General features: G+C 40.7%; 1 protein-coding gene across 5 annotated transcripts in view; it reads left to right on the forward strand.

Moving 5' to 3' along the window:
• Window positions 1–18,550, forward strand: part of tanc1b (tetratricopeptide repeat, ankyrin repeat and coiled-coil containing 1b) — a 126,763-nt gene extending 108,213 nt beyond the window's left edge. For 2 of the 5 annotated variants that reach the window (XM_061691679.1, XM_061691682.1), the window contains 9 exons: window positions 6,310–6,443; window positions 7,963–8,086; window positions 8,509–8,684; window positions 8,819–8,951; window positions 12,561–12,590; window positions 12,708–12,799; window positions 14,453–14,599; window positions 14,771–14,871; window positions 15,973–18,550. In XM_061691679.1, coding sequence (XP_061547663.1) covers window positions 6,310–6,443; window positions 7,963–8,086; window positions 8,509–8,684; window positions 8,819–8,951; window positions 12,561–12,590; window positions 12,708–12,799; window positions 14,453–14,599; window positions 14,771–14,871; window positions 15,973–17,044 — 2,009 coding nt within the window. In that variant the 3' untranslated portion in view covers window positions 17,045–18,550. The remainder of the gene's footprint in view (window positions 1–6,309; window positions 6,444–7,962; window positions 8,087–8,508; window positions 8,685–8,818; window positions 8,952–12,560; window positions 12,591–12,707; window positions 12,800–14,452; window positions 14,600–14,770; window positions 14,872–15,972) is intronic. The other 3 variants (XM_061691680.1, XM_061691683.1, XM_061691681.1) reach the window with 2 other exon arrangements.
• Window positions 18,551–18,930: the final 380 nt, after the last annotated feature.

The following is an 18,930-nucleotide window of genomic DNA, read 5'->3' on the forward strand; positions in this document are numbered from 1 at the left end:
TAGGGTGACTTACTGGTTGCAAGTTTGGACATCTTTATCATTTGATGTCTGAACAGAATCTACTTTTGCCTTATTTACATAAATTTGGCAGATTACATGACATGTTGGAATGGAATTTAGACCCAAATTTGAGGCAGCTTTGTTTGGTTGAAGAACCTCTACAAATTGTTGTATTAAAAATTACATAAATATTTTGGTAATGGTCATTGGTCCTCATTTAGGGCAGCTGTTGTCTTAATAACTTTAAGCACTTTGAGGCGTCAGAATGCACAACCGAGCCAAATGCTGTCACTTTTTCCGGCTTCCAATAGGCTGAATTATGAATGACACTCACTAAAGATTTATTTTTAAATGTCCTTGTGTGTACTGTATACATACATTTTCTTTGTCTGTTCTCTTTGTTTCCATTAATATTAAGCATTTTGCTATTATATCTTTATAATACAATCAATAGCTTTTCATTGGTCTGGGTTAGTTCATTTGTTAGTGTCCACTTTTAATTTTCTAAAGTGTAAGCATTCCATTAATGTTTTTGTCAGAATTCAAACCTTGATCACATAATGAAGAATTATAAAATTTTCCCAAAACATTTTTATTCCTCATGGGCAACAATATAGACAGTCATCAGCAATCTAATCTGTTTCAAATTGTATTGCCTCTTTTGATCGGAATCATTTAAGTCCCTTACCAATGTCCATTTGGGAGCAATTCAAAGTTTAAAGTGGAAAATCCCATTCAACATGTTTCGCTACTTACAGTACAATTCTCATCTGATCAGGCTATACCTACGTTGTTACATTTGTTCCCTTGGATCCAGAAGCAAATTGGACTAATAAATGTTGACGGTGATTAAAACAATGCACAAATATGCAGACCTAACACCGCGCACACATGGTCAAGTTGCACAACAGCCCTGACAATTGTGTCTGTAGAGTAAGACATCTTAGTAGAGCGCTAGAGTGGAGCACTGAGTGCTTTTGTTGCTGATTTAACACGTTGATAATTCAGCATACTGGCCTGCATGTCGTCAGTTTTCAGTGTCTACAAAGGAAGCGCTCATCAAGATATGGAGCAAGAAAAACCAAACACCTCCCCCTCTAAAAAAAAAAAAAAGTGACCATTTGCACCGAAAGCAAAACGTGCCGCGCCAAACTCTGTTTTTAATTAAATATATTACTTTATTCCATGTATTATTATTAAACATTCAAAAGGTGGGTCATCCTGTTTGGACTGTCTGTCCACACCACACTTTACTGCAGCGATTTACCCTTCTAAATGACCACAGGACGTCAGACCTTAGTACTGCACTGGGACAAAGGAATCCCAAATATTCCTCCTCAGTGGAGCCACTTATAGCCACAGTCCAGCACATGTGTCTCCGCTGTGTTCGCTCAGTGGATGCTAAATCGCATCCGTTGCACACAAGTGAAATTGCAGGTCTGTGGCAGCTCTGAGCTGAGGCAAAGTGACTCTCACATCCTTGTGATGACCACAGTCTCTGATATCCCTGTTGCCACCAGGACCTTATTTAGAAACCATCGGGAGCCCATCTGTATTCGGGGAAAATAGGCTGCCGCCGTGTCGTAGCCGCGCAGGGACTGAAACTTCATATTGGAATGAGTATTACAGGTTGAAGGTCACTGTGAGCTAGATAAATGATCCTGTTGTCACACTCATGTTTCTTACACCAGATATGATAAGATATTAAAAGAAAAAGTATATACACCTTTATATCTCTCTGAAGCTGAAATCGATTTTATTTTTTAACATTTTTCTTTCAGATTCTGGCAGATTATAGGGCAGAGTAACTCGAATAATTGTATTACAAAAAAAGGTCAAAGCAAAATCTCTGCCTCATAGCTTCGCAGGGATCATTTTTCCACACAAACTAAAGTTACTATATGCAAACACCACTAGGTGAAGAAGTCAAATTGGCACGGTGGCAGTGAGCCAGGAGGAACGAGTCCGTAAAACACAGAATATCCCATTGTGGTCATTTCATACTTTAAAATGAAAGTAACGTGCAATGTGGCTACTGCATAGCAGAACTGGCATACCACAACATCACGCCTATAGTAGCCAACACATGTTAGCTAATTTAATATAACCTACCACCGCTAGTTAGAACGTATTGCGATGCTGCCACAAGTGGGAAAGATACTACACTTTCAATTGCTTTATTGAACAAGTGATAACAAAAGAAACACATATGTAAGCACATTCATACACAAGCTTCTATGGCCACAACTGACGCCAAGTCACAAAACAATAGATTGGCTAACGGGTCGGTTAGCCAGTTAACAGCCAGCCGCTAACCTGAGCTAACAACAGCCTCTCGCTCGCTGACTCCCACGTCACTAAATTGGCCAGGCCTCTCCTTTTGAAATCAACTAAACTCAAAGTCGCAGATACTACAGTGTAGAATGTGAGTATGGTGACTCCAAGTGGATAAACGTAATACCTGCATCTCACATGGACATTTGTCATCATATTGTGTGTTGGTATTGTTGTTTAATAATGCAAAACCATTTTTTGTCCCATTAATCGATGGGGTAATCGGTAAAAAACTTGATTCTAGATACAGTATCTTTGATAGCTGCAGACCTAGCAGATTCATATTATATTATAGAATAGAATATCAAAGGTTTGCTGCTGGACTTCATAGAAAAGTTCCATTTGCTGCCGTTTGACTTGTCTGAAACATACTTTCGCGAGACATTCAAATTCACATGCCTGCATAATCCAATGACATTCAATTCCAATATGGTAGATAATAATACTTGAAGGTGAATACTTTTTATGTCCCTATTTAGCTACATGATAGGAACATCATGAGAAAACTGCTCGCAATATGATTTTCAATTGGAACTATGATAATAAACACATTTATGTTAGAACCTCTCAATTCTGTCAGTGTGTCATCAAAACTGCGCATTATTGCTTAGACAGAAAAGGGCTCTTATTGGATGCCATTACACTTTGTACCTTATGGTGTGTATCACCTGTTTAAAATGAAATGGACCTTTCAACTCTGTGCAAATAGGCCTGGTACGTCTCCTATTGTTGAGTAGAGGGTGATTGGATTGCACATCTGTGCTCGCTTCCTTTTTTAAAGCTTTCTCTTAGGATGCTTTGCTGTTATGCAAAGAGAGATGATTTGCTTCCCAGGGATCGTCTTTGTTAGCACGCTGCATAGAATTGGTTCAAAAGAAAACAGCAAATATTTATAATATCGGCTTTGTTTTGTTTCAAGGTGCCAGACGATAAGGTAACTGTGTGTGTTCTGTGAAATGTGATTATTTAATTCATTCCAGAGACAAAAACCTTTTAAAAAACCTTGAGAAAATCACAGCGGTTGGTCCAGTTTTAACCGATTGGAAGCCATTGCCGGAACAGAGTGTTTGCATGATTGAGATTGTCAGTTAATCTTCCATGTTATTTACCTGTGATGAGTTCAGGCTGCGGGTGCGCAATTTGATGATAATGGGATTCTGGCTGGAGGAAGCAATCACGTTAACTTTCTTAGCTTGTGATTTAATACCTCCTCTCCAAGAAGGAGGGCTTCACTGGTGGGTCACTACTAGAGAAATAATAAATTATCAATTTTGACTGACGCTGTTTGAGAGGTACTAATATGTTTAGCATTGTGGGTCCAGTGGTGTAGAACTGAAAGGTGTTTGTAATTTAATGTAGCAAAATAACATCCATCCATTTTCTTTACCGCTTATCCTCACTAGGGTCGCGGGCGCCAAATAAGATAACCAGAATATTACAAACACCTGTCTGTATTACGCTATTTAAATAAATAAATAAATAAGTAAAATAAAACGCAGCTGAATATCATTTGGTGCAGTGTGTTTTCTTCTCATATGTGTGACAATTATTGGCGTTTTCCAAGAATTAAGTGGTCACCAGTCCCACACATCCTCAAACACATCATGAAAATATCTTCATTGTACACGGCCCAGGTGCAGATGGCGCTGGTCCTAAGCCGCTCGGTCGGTTCTTTGCCCTAATGAGTGTGAGGATATTCATGTGTTGAGCGGAGCACTGTACTCTTGGGGTGTTTTAGCTCTGAGAACAGAAGGATGTTGTCATTCGGGTATTAAGGCTCAACAACACAGGTATTCTTACACGAAAGCCTCTATTTGGACAACCTGTTCATCCCAATGGGAAACATTTACCTTGTAAATGTATTTGAACAGAAAAAAAATAATTACAAACATAACATTTCCAGAAAATACTGTATGTATTGTAGTGTCTGTGTATATGCCCTTGCCTTGAAGAGTGTGTGATATCAGCGTGTGATTGTTTAGGTGATAGCAGTGGCTGACAGCAGCTTTTGTGTCAGTTTGTTTACTGTTTTCCTGTTGTCCCGGCGTTCAACAAACGGTTGAAACATTCCAAGCAACTGTGGCTCTCCTTTCCCAATCACGAGGGCATTACAGTTCATATGTAAGTACAGTGGTGCTTTGAGATACGAGTGACCCGACTTATGAGTTTTTTTTTTTATTTGACTTGAAAGCAAACATTTTAGATATGAGAGCTGTATCACCATACAGCTCTTATATCTCAGTCAACTCTAGTGAACTCAACTCAACTCACTTCACAACAAGCAGCAGTTTAGCAGCTAGTGAACAGTTCTTCAAAAAAGAGGCTTCAAGTTGTTTATTGGCACTCCCAGTTGAGGTAAGAGAATCTCTATTTAAAACAACAATAAAACTTTACCTTCAAGTCCACTAGCTTAATGCTACCAGATAAAGGCAAACTGCCCAAATCTATGTGTCGGTGCAATTGACGTTTGAACACAAACAGTGTAGCAACACACGTAGACAGACAATATAACTAACCACAGGCATATATTCTTTATCCTCTGCACAACCCCCCCCCCCAAAAAAAACGACTCCAATATTTAGGGCCAGACTAACCAACATTCCCATTTTGCAATTTTTTGCTGATTTTATGTTGTAAAGTTAAACAAATACTAAACAATTGAAGTGTTGTTAAACAGTCAAATGTTTTGCCTATAATTCATGTTTATTGTTTTAAACAATAGGGGACCAAAAAAGTTATTTTATTCATTGCATATTTTTTAATGAATCAGACAAATTTTATTTTTTCAAATAACGGAATTGGCCTAAAAAAAATCCAAATCAGTCGGGCCCTAAAAATATTACAGCTACTCACTTAACAGTAGTTGTGAAAGTCTTCTTGGTTTGTGTCTGTATGACAATATTATACTGCCTCGTAGTGACACAAACCAAAAGGAGCCACAATTAATTAATCGTGATGCACAAACGGTTTAATTCTTTACATTGTGTTTAATTATGTAATTACTATGTTTTTTTATAAAGTACAATAATATGTAGTACTATTTTCCTTATTTTAAAAAACGCATTACAACATTTCTTGTTGCGTTTTTAGGGGAGAATGGAACCGATTTATGGCATATCCGTTCATTTTAATGGAGAAAGATGATTTGCAATGCATGGCGGCACGGTGGATGACTGGTTAGAGAGTCTGCCTCACAGTTCTGAGGACCGGGGTACAAGCCCCGCCTGTGTGGAGTTTGCATGTTCTCCCTGTGCCTGCGTGGGTTTTCTCCGGGCACTCCGGTTTCCTCCCACATCCCAAAAACATGCATGGTAGGTTAATTGACGACTCTAAATTTCCCGTAGGTGTGAATGTGAGTGCCACTGGTTGTTTGTTTGTTTGTATGTGCCCTGCGATTGGCTGGCAACCAGTTCAGGGTGTACCCCGCCTCCTGCCCGATGATAGCTGGGATAGGTTCCAGCACACCCGCGACCCTAGTGAGGAGAAGCGGCTCAGAAAATGGATGGATTTGCAATGCAAGTGTTTCTACGGTATGAATTAAACTTTTATCTCAATAACTGTATCAGTTTTGTTTTACTGAGTCAAGAGCAACCATTAGCAGATAATTCAGTGGATTCTGATACTGCTGATAGTTAAGGATATTTGGTTCTAACATATTCTCCACTGTCCATTACCACATTCTATTTATTCTGGATGCATAGCAACCAGCCGTGTATGTGTGTCAGAGTGCTTGCTACCCTTTTAGTCCTTTCATCTTCTATAATTACAGCCATATGGGAAAACCGCTGTTTAATATAGCCTCCATTACATCGAAACAAACCAGGAACTAACTTTTGAATGATGTGAAATCAAGACACATTTAAAAAGTGTAGTAAACACATTTGCGTCATACATTTGCAGCGCGCCTTTGAACTGAAATAAGACATCTGTCTCCCCGTGAAATAAAGCGCGCCGTGTCCTCTGTCTGCTCCTTAGCGTTGACAGCAGCCGCCGGCCGAGGCAAGATGGAGGTGTGCGGCTTTCTGCTGGAGCAGGGGGTGACGGTGCAGCAGGTCAACCGGCGGGGGGTGTCGCCGCTATTCTGCGCTGTCAGACAGGGACACTGGCAGGTGAGAGAAACGTCGCCCCTGTATCCACGGCAACCATTGATTCTTATTTCTGTTAAGCTGATTGATGTTCTCGAACACTTGGTGTGTTTGATAACCTTCACAGCATTCACTTATTTTGTCATAGTAAAATGGTGAATAGGAGGACAAGATACAGTTAGCAGTACGACTAACCTCAGGGTTTTTGGCTCAAGGCCACATCCCTGCTGTATGAGTAAACTGAGTTTTAAGCTTGTTTGCGGAATAAATTTAACTCAAGTAAATCAAGGTATGACTGTATTTTTGTGTTATTGTTTACTTTCGTATGGAGGTGTCACAATTAATCAATTAATTGACAAATAATCGATCATCAAATTAATCGACAACTATTTTGATAAGCAATTAATCGTTTATAACAAGGGTGTCAAACTAATTTTTGTCTCGGGCCGCATTGTAGTTATGATTTCCCTCCCAGGGCCGTTAGAACAGTGAAATGTTTAATCACCAAATCATATTATTACCATTACACAACAAATTGAGGGATAACTAGTTTTGAAATCAGAAGACAAGGATAATAGTTTGTTCAAGTGTTGTTTAAGTTACTGTAGAAGAAGGGTTTGGTAACAGAAAAATGCAATATCTCAACATTGTTGTTTATTATTATGACAATTTGGAATTTGGGTACAGATTTTAGATTTTGATGAATTGCTGTTTATTGCTTGATTGTTATTTGGTTTTGTTCAATCATTAAACAATACCAAATAAACAACAATAATCAGTTAACAAACAGATTTTTCGATAAACTTAAATGATAGAGAGATAGATCGATAAAATAAAATAATCGATATAATAATTGATAGAATAATGGATGCAAAAAATTCTCTAGTGATAGTCATACTTCCGTGTTGTCACTGTGTGGAGGGCGCTTGTGGAGTTATCAATGCTACTTTGACTTCCAAGTGCTCAAACATAAGATTTTTTTAGAATAACGAGTTGTCACTGTCGATTTGTTTTGCTTTCTTTTGTGAGGAAACAGTTCAAACAGCACAGGTACAAAAAGAAAACACTCACAAGGAGCATAGAACAGACTAACGACCATGTGACTTAAACTCCTGATGTCACCTACTAGGCCACGCCCCATTAAAGGCATACAACACACTAAAGTACTACGGTGTATTTGTATGTGAGTGACTTTTCATCTTAATTACACTTTACTTCTTTAAATTCTCTTTTTGTTATGTTTTTATATTTTCAATACGGTGCTTTAATGTTCTTTTCGGGGATTGCTGGCATTTCAATTAATTCCAATACTGCAAAATGTATTTGCTATCCAAGTAATTTTTACGAGCTTGGGTACGGAACTAAACTTGTAAGTCAAGGTACTACTGTATTTACATGCCATTTGTGTTGTTTCATGTGTTCCGTCAGTTTAAACACGTGCAATGTACATGGAAATAGAAATCTGAGATCACAGGTTGCCACTTGGACCAGCGGTGTACAGTAAATCCGGCTGTGAAGATTAATCCGGTGTGCTCTCTCCTAGATTGCGGAGCTGCTGCTGCAGCACGGTGCAGACATTAACGTCAGCGACAAGCAGGGCAGAACGTTACTGATGGTAGCGGCCTGCGAGGGGCACCTGAGCACAGTTGACTTTCTGCTCTCCAAAGGTGAGCTACATGGCCACACTCCCTTCATGATTCAATTTACAGCAAGGCAAGTGTTTTTGTATAGCACCTTTCATACACAAGGCTAATCCATAGAGGTGTGAGAAAGAAAGAATGATTAAAAACAAGATTAAATTATAAGATCGAAATCAAGACAAACCCCTTACCGGGTATGCCAGCTTCCGTCCTTCACATCTTTCCAATCCTGCTCCTTTCTTGCTCGGTCCCGGTATTGATAACATGTCGTGTCATACAGCTCAGGTTGCCCACAGAATGCAACACTCGCGCCGCATCATACGCGCCGCCCAACACGGATTTGCGTCTATCCATGCAAACTGTATTGACTTTCTGTATAATCACGCCGCGTGAAACATCCCAAATGCATCCAGTGTGAATGCAGCATGAGTGTTTGTGTATCTCAAAAGGTGCATCACTGACTTCCATGGACAAGGAGGGTCTGACAGGCCTCAGCTGGGCGTGTTTAAAAGGACATAAAAACGTTGTGCAGCTTTTGGTGGAGAAAGGCGCGGTGATCGACCACACGGATAAAAACGGACGAACTCCGCTGGACCTGGCTGCCTTCTTCGGAGATGCAGAGATCGTACGTGGCCGTACATTCCAAAACACACAACTGCCGTAATCACATTGACTTCAGGGCTGAGTCATCATTGAGTACACACTGCTGTGTGTTAGTTCGCGTAGCGCTGTCCTTAACTAGTACGTCATCTCCTTTAGGTCCAGTATTTGGTGGAAAGAGGGGCGGTGGTGGAGCATGTGGACTACAGTGGCATGAGGCCTCTGGACCGAGCCATCGGCTGTCGCAACACGTCGGTGGTGGTCACCCTGCTGAAGAAAGGGGCCAAGCTGGGTAGGTAGTTTTTTTTTAACTATTAATTTATGTCTGCATTAATTTGGGCATTTTAACCATTTGGCTCATTTTGTTCTATTCTTGTCATCACAATGGTCGAAAACTTCATCTATTTCAGTAGTTCAATTCAAAAAGTGATGTAGTTTCACTAAAAAAAGGTATATATAGATTCACTAAACAATACACACAGTAAAATATTTCTTAATTGTGTATTTTTTTTTAATGTTATAGATTACTGCTAACAGAAATCTAAAATCCACTATGTCAAGAAATTACAATATCCATCCATCCATCCATCCATTTTCTGAGCCGCTTCTCCTCACAAGGGTAGCGGGCCTGCTGGAGCCTATCCCAGCTATCATCGGGCAGGATGCGGGGTACACCCTAAACTGGATGCCAGCCAATTGCAGGGCGAAATTACAATATTACAAAAAAAAGTATATTGAAATTAGGTAAGCATTGGCCTTCTGAAAAGTGTTTTTCTATATATTTAATAAATTTATATAACTTTTTGAATTGAACTAACAGCATAACTTATTGAGATGCGCCTGTGTTTTGAGGCATGTGGTATCTACTGATTTAAGTAACCAAATATGGTTCCTCCTAAATAGGGCTACTTTCCCCGTGCGATTAAAATCAGCATAATTTATGAGGGAAAAAAAATTAAAAGACAAACAGACTCTCCAGTCTTGTGCATATGTGTGAGACATTTTTGCCTAAATTGGTCCTGAGAAAAGTAAATAAAAGTCGCAGTTTGCTTCAGTCTTTTGTTTTCGCAGTATCTCATCGCTCTAAGAATAAGCTCAGACTAATTTTGTGGAATGCTGCAGAAAAACACTCCATCCATTCACTTGCCGTTCACTCTGAAGGTGTGTGTGTGTGTGTTAGTGCACGCGTGTGTCCTTTGTTTTACTCCCTCATGTGCTGCTAGGCTAAGTTTAGAATGTGAGTTGTCACCTTAACGACATATAGAATACATGGCGTTATCTGGGTCTGTGGCTTATCTGCGCAGCACTCTGTAATGAGCAGAACCATCCAACTTTCTTTCTGCATGCTGAACTGTTTGCGTGGCTGGAAAGCCTTTAAAGCAGTGCTTCTCAAACTTTATACACCAAGTGCCACCTAAAAAGATTTCTTGGCTCTCCATGTACCACGATAATGACCAAAATACCGTGACAAAACAAGTACCGTATTTTCACGACCATTGCAGTCTCAGTTACGGGGTCTATTTCTATATTTAACACATACATAAGGTGCACCGTATTATTGGGCGCAGGCATGGTAAAATATATGCTATCTTAAAACATACAGTAGCATGCATGCACGCTAAAACAATGTTTTTAAAAAGGCAGCGGGAACAAAACTGAGTTCGGTTGTACTTTATTGAAGTATTTAACAATGTACTCACGTTATCAATCCTCATCCACAAATCCATCAAAGTCCTCATCTTCTGTATCCGAAACGAACAGCTGGACAAGTACTCAATCAAACACGCCAGGTTCGAGTCAGTCTCGTTGCCGTGCGAAAGCTCGAACAACAGTGCAAGCAGACACGTTAGCCCCAGCATCCACAATCCATTCACAAATTGTGGCGTAACTCACCCGGCGCTGCCTCCAAGTCTTAGTAAAGCTGTGTTCGCCATCTGTCATCCATGGCTCCCACGCCGCTCACTTCAATTTAAACGCCCTGTTTACATGGATGTCCAGCGGTTCGTCAAGCCTCCCGGAATGATGGCAAGCCCCAAGTTATTGCACTCAGTCGAATGGTGACTGTAGAGACGCTTCTCCCGGCTGTTCTTTGCTCATTAATCCATTGCTCGAATTGGTCTTCCAACTCCGGCCACCTCGCCTTGTTTCCGCGTTTTGTTTTTCGTTTGTTTTCATGGAAACTCAGCTTCGTCTTCTTGATTTGGCGTAAGCTCGTTTTCCTGCTTCCTCCACTTGCGAACCATGGATTCGTTGATCTTGAATTCTCTCGCGGCTGCTCAATTCCCATGTTCCTCCGTGTAACTGATAGTTTGCAGTTTACACTGTGCTTCGTAAGCGTGTCTGTTCGTAGGTGACATTTTCGGGGGTCGTTAGCCAAACCGATGTTGTTTTGCACAATGCACACCCCGGAAATGCTCCCAGTCAGTCAAGCGGTTAAAAAAAAAAAAAAAAAAAAAAAAACACCCCGCCGCTATATACCTACTGGGGGCGTGGCTTTAGCGTCCTACTTCACGCACCCTTCCTCTGTCCTCAGCCACGTCTGCTTTTCCTCTGTGTAAGCAGCGTGTCGGCAGGAAATGCTAAAAAACAAAACAGAAACAAAAGAAAAGTCAAGCGGAGCGCTCATCACACAACAACATTTATAGATGTTGGAACTCGGTGCACACATAAGGCGCACCGCATTATAAGGCACCCGTCCATTTTGGAGAAAATTTAAGACTTTTAAGTGCGCCTTATGGTCGTGGAAATACGGTATATTTAATATTATTGAAAGCCACTGTAATATTATACAGTTAGAACATTAACACCCTGCTTACATTTAGGAATCTAAAAAGATATGTACTTAAATATTAAAGACTAAATGCTACTGTATTGAACTGAAAAGTTAAATACAACTGAACTGTACTTGGGCAGTGAGTTTTTCATGAATTTGAAAACAGACAGATGGGTTAGGACATTTGTAAAAACGTGACCAAAAAAATGCATGTAAAAATGTGTGTGTGAAATGTTTTTTATTAATAAAATAATGCAGTATCATGTTTTGACTGATTATTTCTGATAACAGTACTTTAATTGTAATGAATTAATAAATTTTCCCAACCAATTATTTAGTACAATACTTACACAATTAAATGTGCATGTGAATTTATTTATTTTTCTAATTTTATGTCCTTTAAAAATAAATGAATGAAGCAATTATTTGATCAATAAATGATTGAAAATTTTATTTGTTATTCAAATAAATAAACAAGGTAACAAATCATATAATAAATAATGTTTTTTAAATGTAAAATTGAAAATTACATTAAGAAATAATAAATGATATTTCAAGAAACTAAGTGTACAATTGTTTATTAGTATTTTTATTTAATTTGTTCAAATAAAGTCACCAGTTATTTAATAAAGGATTTTTTAAAACCAGATGTAAAAAAATGTATTTTACTGTTTATTATTGTTGTTGTTATTTTATTATTTACAATTAATAAATTAACTAACTATTTAATAAGATACATTTATTTGTATACATGTAAAATTGGTTAGTTTATTATTATTTCTACTTCATTTATTTGCTACAAATAGAGTCATCAATTATTTAATTATATAAGTGAGAGACATAAGAGAATAAGATTTTTTTTAAATAATGAATGAAAGGCATATCCGTATACATTTTAAATAACCAATTTTAAGCAGAAAAAAAACAAAAATATTGCAACAACTGTAACAGGACTCTTGAATGCAAATGCTGGGTGGGCGGTATTTAAAGAAACGTTGCCCCCCTTGCTCTAGTGGTACTCATACCCCACTTTGAGAATGACTGCTTTAAAGAGTGTATGGACATGTGCGTGACCTCTCTCTTTTCCCCTCTGCTAACGTTTTCCCTACCCACTGCCTCTAAACTAAGGCCACAGAACGTCTCCTTACGATCGATCAGGTACAATCTTTAGGTAACTTTACCTTACTGTGCAAATTTGCAGAGCAATACAGGGAGCGCCCGCGGTGGCGGAAACGTTAGCAACCTAAAGTGTGTGCCTCTCTCCTTATCACGCAGGCAACGCTGCTTGGGCCATGGCCACCTCCAAGCCTGATATCCTCATTATCCTGCTTCAGAAGCTCATGGAGGAGGGGAACCTGCTTTACAAGGTACACTTGGAGAAGACATTTCCTCTTTTGACACTGTGGTGTATTTAAACATACTCTAACAGCCTAGTCGTCGCTGAAACATTTAGAACACAGTTGGCAAAAGTACACACACTGTACTTAAGTAGAAGTACAGATTCTTGTGTCAAAATGGACTACGGTTAAAGTACTGATTCGATGACTTTACCTAAGTCAAAGTAATAAAGTACTAACTGAACTGTACTTGAGTACAGAAGATTAGAGAGAGAGAGAGATACAGTAGATAGACACAGAAAGACAGACATTCAAGTACAGATATCTGAAAAATCAACTTAAGCACAGTAATGTACAGTTCCACCATGGATTGAAAGCTATAAAAAAAAAAGATCAAATTTGAAGGAGTGGGTGGAGGGGCTCGAGCTGTTTTGTCAACGGGTGCCTGATCGATGCTGTGACATTTAACAGCAATGGAGCAGAAAGGTTAATGCTGCCAAACTATTGTGTCTTTTATGCTGTTTCCACCAGTGCTGGGAAGTCTGACGCTCAAACATCTGACCTTAAAATGCAAAAAAAAAAAAGATAGTATTTGGTTAGTTTGTGAAGAGCTCCTTTGACTCATTTGACAATCAGCAGTCCTGACAATAATCATCATATATTTGAAATCTAAATCAGGGGTGAGCAAACTTTAGTACTCAAGGGCCATATTTGATAATTAAAATGAATAAACAAGCTAGGTCATTTGTAGGGGAGGTAAAACAAATACTGTAGTTTAAATGTGTATGTAAAATATTTTCTTTTAATAATGAAATAATGATTTATTCTCATTTTTGGAGTCCCCCTTCTATTGGGGGAAAAACTGAATTAAAGCAAGAAATCTAATAGGATTCTTGATAGTATGAATGTATTAAACCACAGATTTACTAACTAAAAGTAGGGCTGTGAATTTCAAAATAAGAGCAAGTAAATAAAAAAAAGTATTACGTGTTCAAATAAAGTACTTAACTTCAGAATAATTCTTTGACAAAAAAACTACCAAAATACAGATAATACTTTATGTTTTGATCATATGGGTAGAAGCAAAATCATGCACTGTAAAAATGCATTGTACATAGGGAAAAGGGTTTTCCAGAATTTTGAAGTCAATTTTGGGGGTACGTATTATACATGGGAATGTATTATACACAAGAAATTATGGTAATACAAAAATCTAAATAAGGTAATAAAAGTTTAAAAATAATTTAGCCAAAATTGGTATAAAATGTAAGAAACAATTATGCACTCTATCTTACTACTGTGTATTTCCGGATTAAACCGGATTTTTCCGGACTAAAATGGAATTTTCCGGATTAAACTAATTTTTGCTGATTAAACCGGATTAAACTGGATTTTTCCTGAGTCAACCGGTCTTTTAAAGATTAAACCAGATTTTCTCCAGATTTTTCCTGACTAAACTGTAATTTAGTAATTTAATTTCCCACGCTCTTTTCTTAGCCTAGAGTTTGGAAATCTCTGTTTTCTTGAATGCATCTTCAATCCATCTGGCTCAATATGTGCTGCGTGTGAGAGATGGACGAGTGGCAAGGGCCTGATCAGGAGAGCATCCAGCGTGTAAGTGTTTGACCCTAAGCCCCCTTCCCAGTCTCGCTCACCACGTTTGTCCCTTCATGTGTCCTCCAGAAAGGCAAGATGAAGGAGGCGGCTCAGAGGTACCAGTACGCTTTGAGGAAGTTTCCCAGGGAGGGCTTTGGAGACGACCTGAAGGCCTTCAAAGACCTGAGGATCTCTCTGTACCTCAACCTCTCCCGCTGTCGCAGAAAAACCAATGTAAGACGGAATTTTTATCATCCTGATCTTTCTTAGCACTTCAAAGTGGTGTGTGTGTGTGTGTGTGTGTGTGTGAGTGTGTGTGTGTGTGTGTGCATGCATGCGGGTGCATACTTGTGTGTGTGTTTAAGAAAATGGTTGAATTAACAATGACTGGGCTCCTTGTTACAGGACTTCGGGATGGCTGAGGAGTTTGCGACAAAAGCACTGGAGCTGAAACCAAAATCCTACGAAGCCTATTATGCCCGTGCACGAGCTAAAAGGAGCAGCAGGTAAACAATTCAGCAAACACATCATGATTAATTTTGGACTCTTAAACAATTAATCAGTTAGGCATATTGACTGGACCCCTTAGTTCCCCCTGAATCTTACCTTCACCATGAACTCTAGTAGAGCCACAAGGCATCATCTTTACAGATGTCGCCTCTGTTGTGTAAGTGTTGTCACAACGTCGAAACCAATTCCGCAAAAAGACGCAGAGTGCTTGCTTCAAGCTATTTATTGTCTTTGCCTTTGGAGGTTTTGAACATAAAATAAAGAAAATTACATGTACCAAACCCGCATACTTAATCCAACGGACAATGCAAAGCGCCATAGACGACCTAAAAAAATAGCATCAATGTCACAGTGGTTATAACGACTTAGAGTAGCCGTGAAAGATTTCGTCGTTTTTGTCTGTATAACTGTATATCATACTTCCACCCTGGTGGCCAAGTCGCACACACCAGAAGGAGCCATGACGACGATGCACAAAGTGTTTCATTCTTTACATCCATCCATCCATTTTCTGAGCCGCTTCTCCTCACTAGGGTCGCGGGGGTGCTGGAGCCTATCCCAGCTGTCATCGGGCAGGAGGCGGGGTACACCCTGAACTGGTTGCCAGCCAATCGCAGGGCACATAGGAACAAACAACCATTCGCACTCACAGTCATGCCTACGGGCAATTTAGAGTCTCCAATTAATGCATGTTTTTGGGATGTGGGAGGAAACCGGAGTGCCCGGAGAAAACCCACGCAGGCACGGGGAGAACATGCAAACTCCACACAGGCGGGGCCGGGGATTGAACCCGGGTCCTCAGAACTGTGAGGCTGACGCTCTAACCAGTCGTCCACCGTGGCGCCCTCATTCTTTACATTTTTTAAATTATTTTTTTTACAAAGTGCAATATTATAGACTGCTATTTGCCTGATTAAAAGAAAAAAAACACATTCCAAATATTTTGGATTTTTTTTTATTTTTTTAAGTTGGAAAGGATTAATGGCATTTCCATTCATTACAATGGGGGAAGAGGATACGATATACAAATGTTTTGAGTTATGAACGTGGTCATGGAACAAATCAAGGCACAGCTGTTTTGTCTTTTGTGTCTCCAGACAGTTTGCCACCGCCCTGGCCGACCTTCACGACGCCGCGAAGTTGTGTCCCAACAACCGCGAGATCCGTCGCTTGCTGGCACGTGTGGAGGACGAGTGTAAGCAGATGCAGCGGACACAGACCACCAAAGGCGGCCCGGACGGTGCGGGCGCCGCCGCCACAGGCGGCGGCAATGGCGGCATTCCAGAGGCGGCGGGGGGCCACCAGTCGGACCAGGAGCACGACGACGCTCGGGAGGAGTCATCGGAGTGGAGCCAAAGACACGCCTTGGAAGAGGAGGAAGACGAGGAAGACGAGCAAAGACAGTGCCGGTCGCTGGGAAACAATGCCGGTCATCATCCTGGTAGGCTTCCTCCTCAGCGCTACCCTCGGGACCACTCCCATGGTCTGCTTCTCCAGCCTGCCAAGCAGGCGCAAATTGTTAAGACTAGCTCACACGGCGTCAAATCCCAGTACGCTCCCTCCAGCCCCTTACCTAGCCGACACATGTCCGGCGTGCTGAAGCCCGGTCCAGGGATCGACATCAGTCCGCTCCCCGCGCTCGCCGACGAGCCGCTCTACGGGAATCGGGTAACTCTGACGGTCATGACCCACGGCGCCGAGGCAGCATCCTTTTCATCGAAAGCCGCGTCAACGCACTTGGACGCGGAAATCGCGGGGAACATGCGCGTGTCCAGCTCCACCAGCAGCCTGGCGTCCAGCAGCAGCCAGTCAGACAGTGGGAAGATTGGCCCGGACGTCAAGTCCAAACCGAGGCCCTTCATGGGCGTCACCGACAAGACGGCGCGCTTCGTGCCGCAGAACCCACAGCCGGCCGCCCGCTCCTGGATCAACCGCTCTGTCGAGGACGACGACATCGACGACGGCTTCGGGAAAACGGTGAGCGGCGCTTACCACGACCAGCACAGGCCGTCGCCGGCGTTACACAACGGGGCGCCTCACCCCAACCAGTACACTGACAAATTCCTCTGTTACAAGGACGCCAAGTCCCTGGCCCGGGACAACCCGAGCCAAGCCCTGCACATCACGTCCATCAAGCCAAAGCGATCATTTATCGAGTCCAACGTGTAGTCCGACGACTGTTGCCAAATGTTCCCGCCCGTCCACCACGTAACATGACGCTTCTGTTACAAGATGGATGCTTTGCACTGATGGGCGGCCTGTGTTTTTGTACCACAGTCAAGCGGACATTCCTGTGTTTCAACAAGCTTTCTCCTCTTGGTTTGTATAAATACACTACTCACAAAACGTTAGAGATATTGGGCTTTTGGGTGAGATTTCAGGATGAAGCTAAAAGGCACTTTAACCTTTACAGGTGACTCAATCCCTCACAGTGTCATCATTTAAAAAGTTAGTGAGTCACTAACCTTTTAAACAATGACATTGGGATGAATGAGATAAGTTTTATTTCTTGTTGCCGAGTGTTCCAGTCGTTTGGGGCAGAAAATTGAAAAGATTGACTCAAGTAGGGCAGACTTTGAGAACGAAAGATACAGTAAAACTGAAGAAATGGAGACTGCGGGTGGTGGGATGCACGGTGAGCAGGGAGCAACTTTTTGCACAACTTGTTGTTCTCTAACAAGGAGCTCAATGTCAAAATTCACAATAGGCGTTCGATTCATGAATAGGCTGAAGCATTTCCAAGTACATTTACTGCTATGCCCTTCTGTGACTCTTCCAGTCCCTCTGTTGCAAACTGCTGATGACACTATAAGCTCAGTGGTCCCTTCACTCTGTAAACATCCTGTCCGAAGCCACACATTCTCAGAGGGAAGTGGCCACTGAATTTAGAGAGTTAACAGTGTGTCATAAACAGGTTGCGATAGAGACTGAAAGAATCACAGAAAGGTACAGAGGTAGCCATCGTCGGAAAGCTTCACAAATCAAACACCCGTTGTGAATTTTGCTGTTTAGTGTTTTGCGTTCAAGTTTAAAGAAGGTAAAATTAAGTTGGCCAAGACCCCACCTATCTTTGCTCGCTGCTCACCATACATACCACCACCCACACTCGCTGTTCCAGCAGTTTCAATAACCTTTGTTTAAAGAAGATCAAATGAAGATCACCACTAAAGGTGTGTTTTAGCTTCATCAAGACATTTCACCCCAAAGCCCAATATCCCTAACATTTCATGAGTAGCGTATGTTGTTTTTCATCCCAACTATTGTCATTTGTATGCACAGTGTTGTTAAAATTGTGTTAAATGTTCTCAAGAGGAAAAAGAACCACACAGCGTTTGTTAAATATGTTTGTACATGTTATGAATCAGCATTAAAAGTGTTTAAAGTCTTTTTCTCTATTTGCTTGTTGTTGCTGTCTAGATTAATTTATTTATCAATGGCTTCAATGTAAGAGCAATATATTTTATATAGTTATTTTTGCACAGCTACGAAGACATTTAAATGATTGAAGTGCATGCTACATTTGCAGTTTATGCCATATCTCGTTGTTTTTCACATGGATGTTCAAACGCAACAGTTCAATGCCATGTTTTTCGTCAGTATTGTGGTCGCGTACTGTAATGGAGTTGTGCTACCATGGGAACCATGGGAGAGAAATAAAGAACCCCTCCCCCTCCCCCCGAGGGACAACAAAAACGTCTACGCAGTGTGATCAAACGAGAAAATGTTTTAAAAGTGTGCTGTCAGTGGAGATGCATTGTTGCACAGTATGTTTTCATTATCTGTAGGCAGATTATTGTTACCTCTGTTAGGTTACCACTGACCTGAACATATACAGTGTGTGTGTGTGTGTGTGTGTGTGTGTGTGTGTGTGTGTATGTATATATACAGTGCGTACGGAAAGTAATCATACCCCTTTAAATTAGATAAAATTCCAGAACTTCAATTATTTTAGCAAATGGCTGCAATATAACAAAGAGTGAACATTTTAAGGGGGTCTGAAAACTTTCCGTACCCACTGTAAATATAATTTCTAAAAATAATCCTTCTCTCACTAT

The sequence above is a fragment of the Phycodurus eques genome, chromosome 12 (assembly GCF_024500275.1).
Source record: "Phycodurus eques isolate BA_2022a chromosome 12, UOR_Pequ_1.1, whole genome shotgun sequence".
Lineage (NCBI taxonomy): Eukaryota > Metazoa > Chordata > Actinopteri > Syngnathiformes > Syngnathidae > Phycodurus > Phycodurus eques.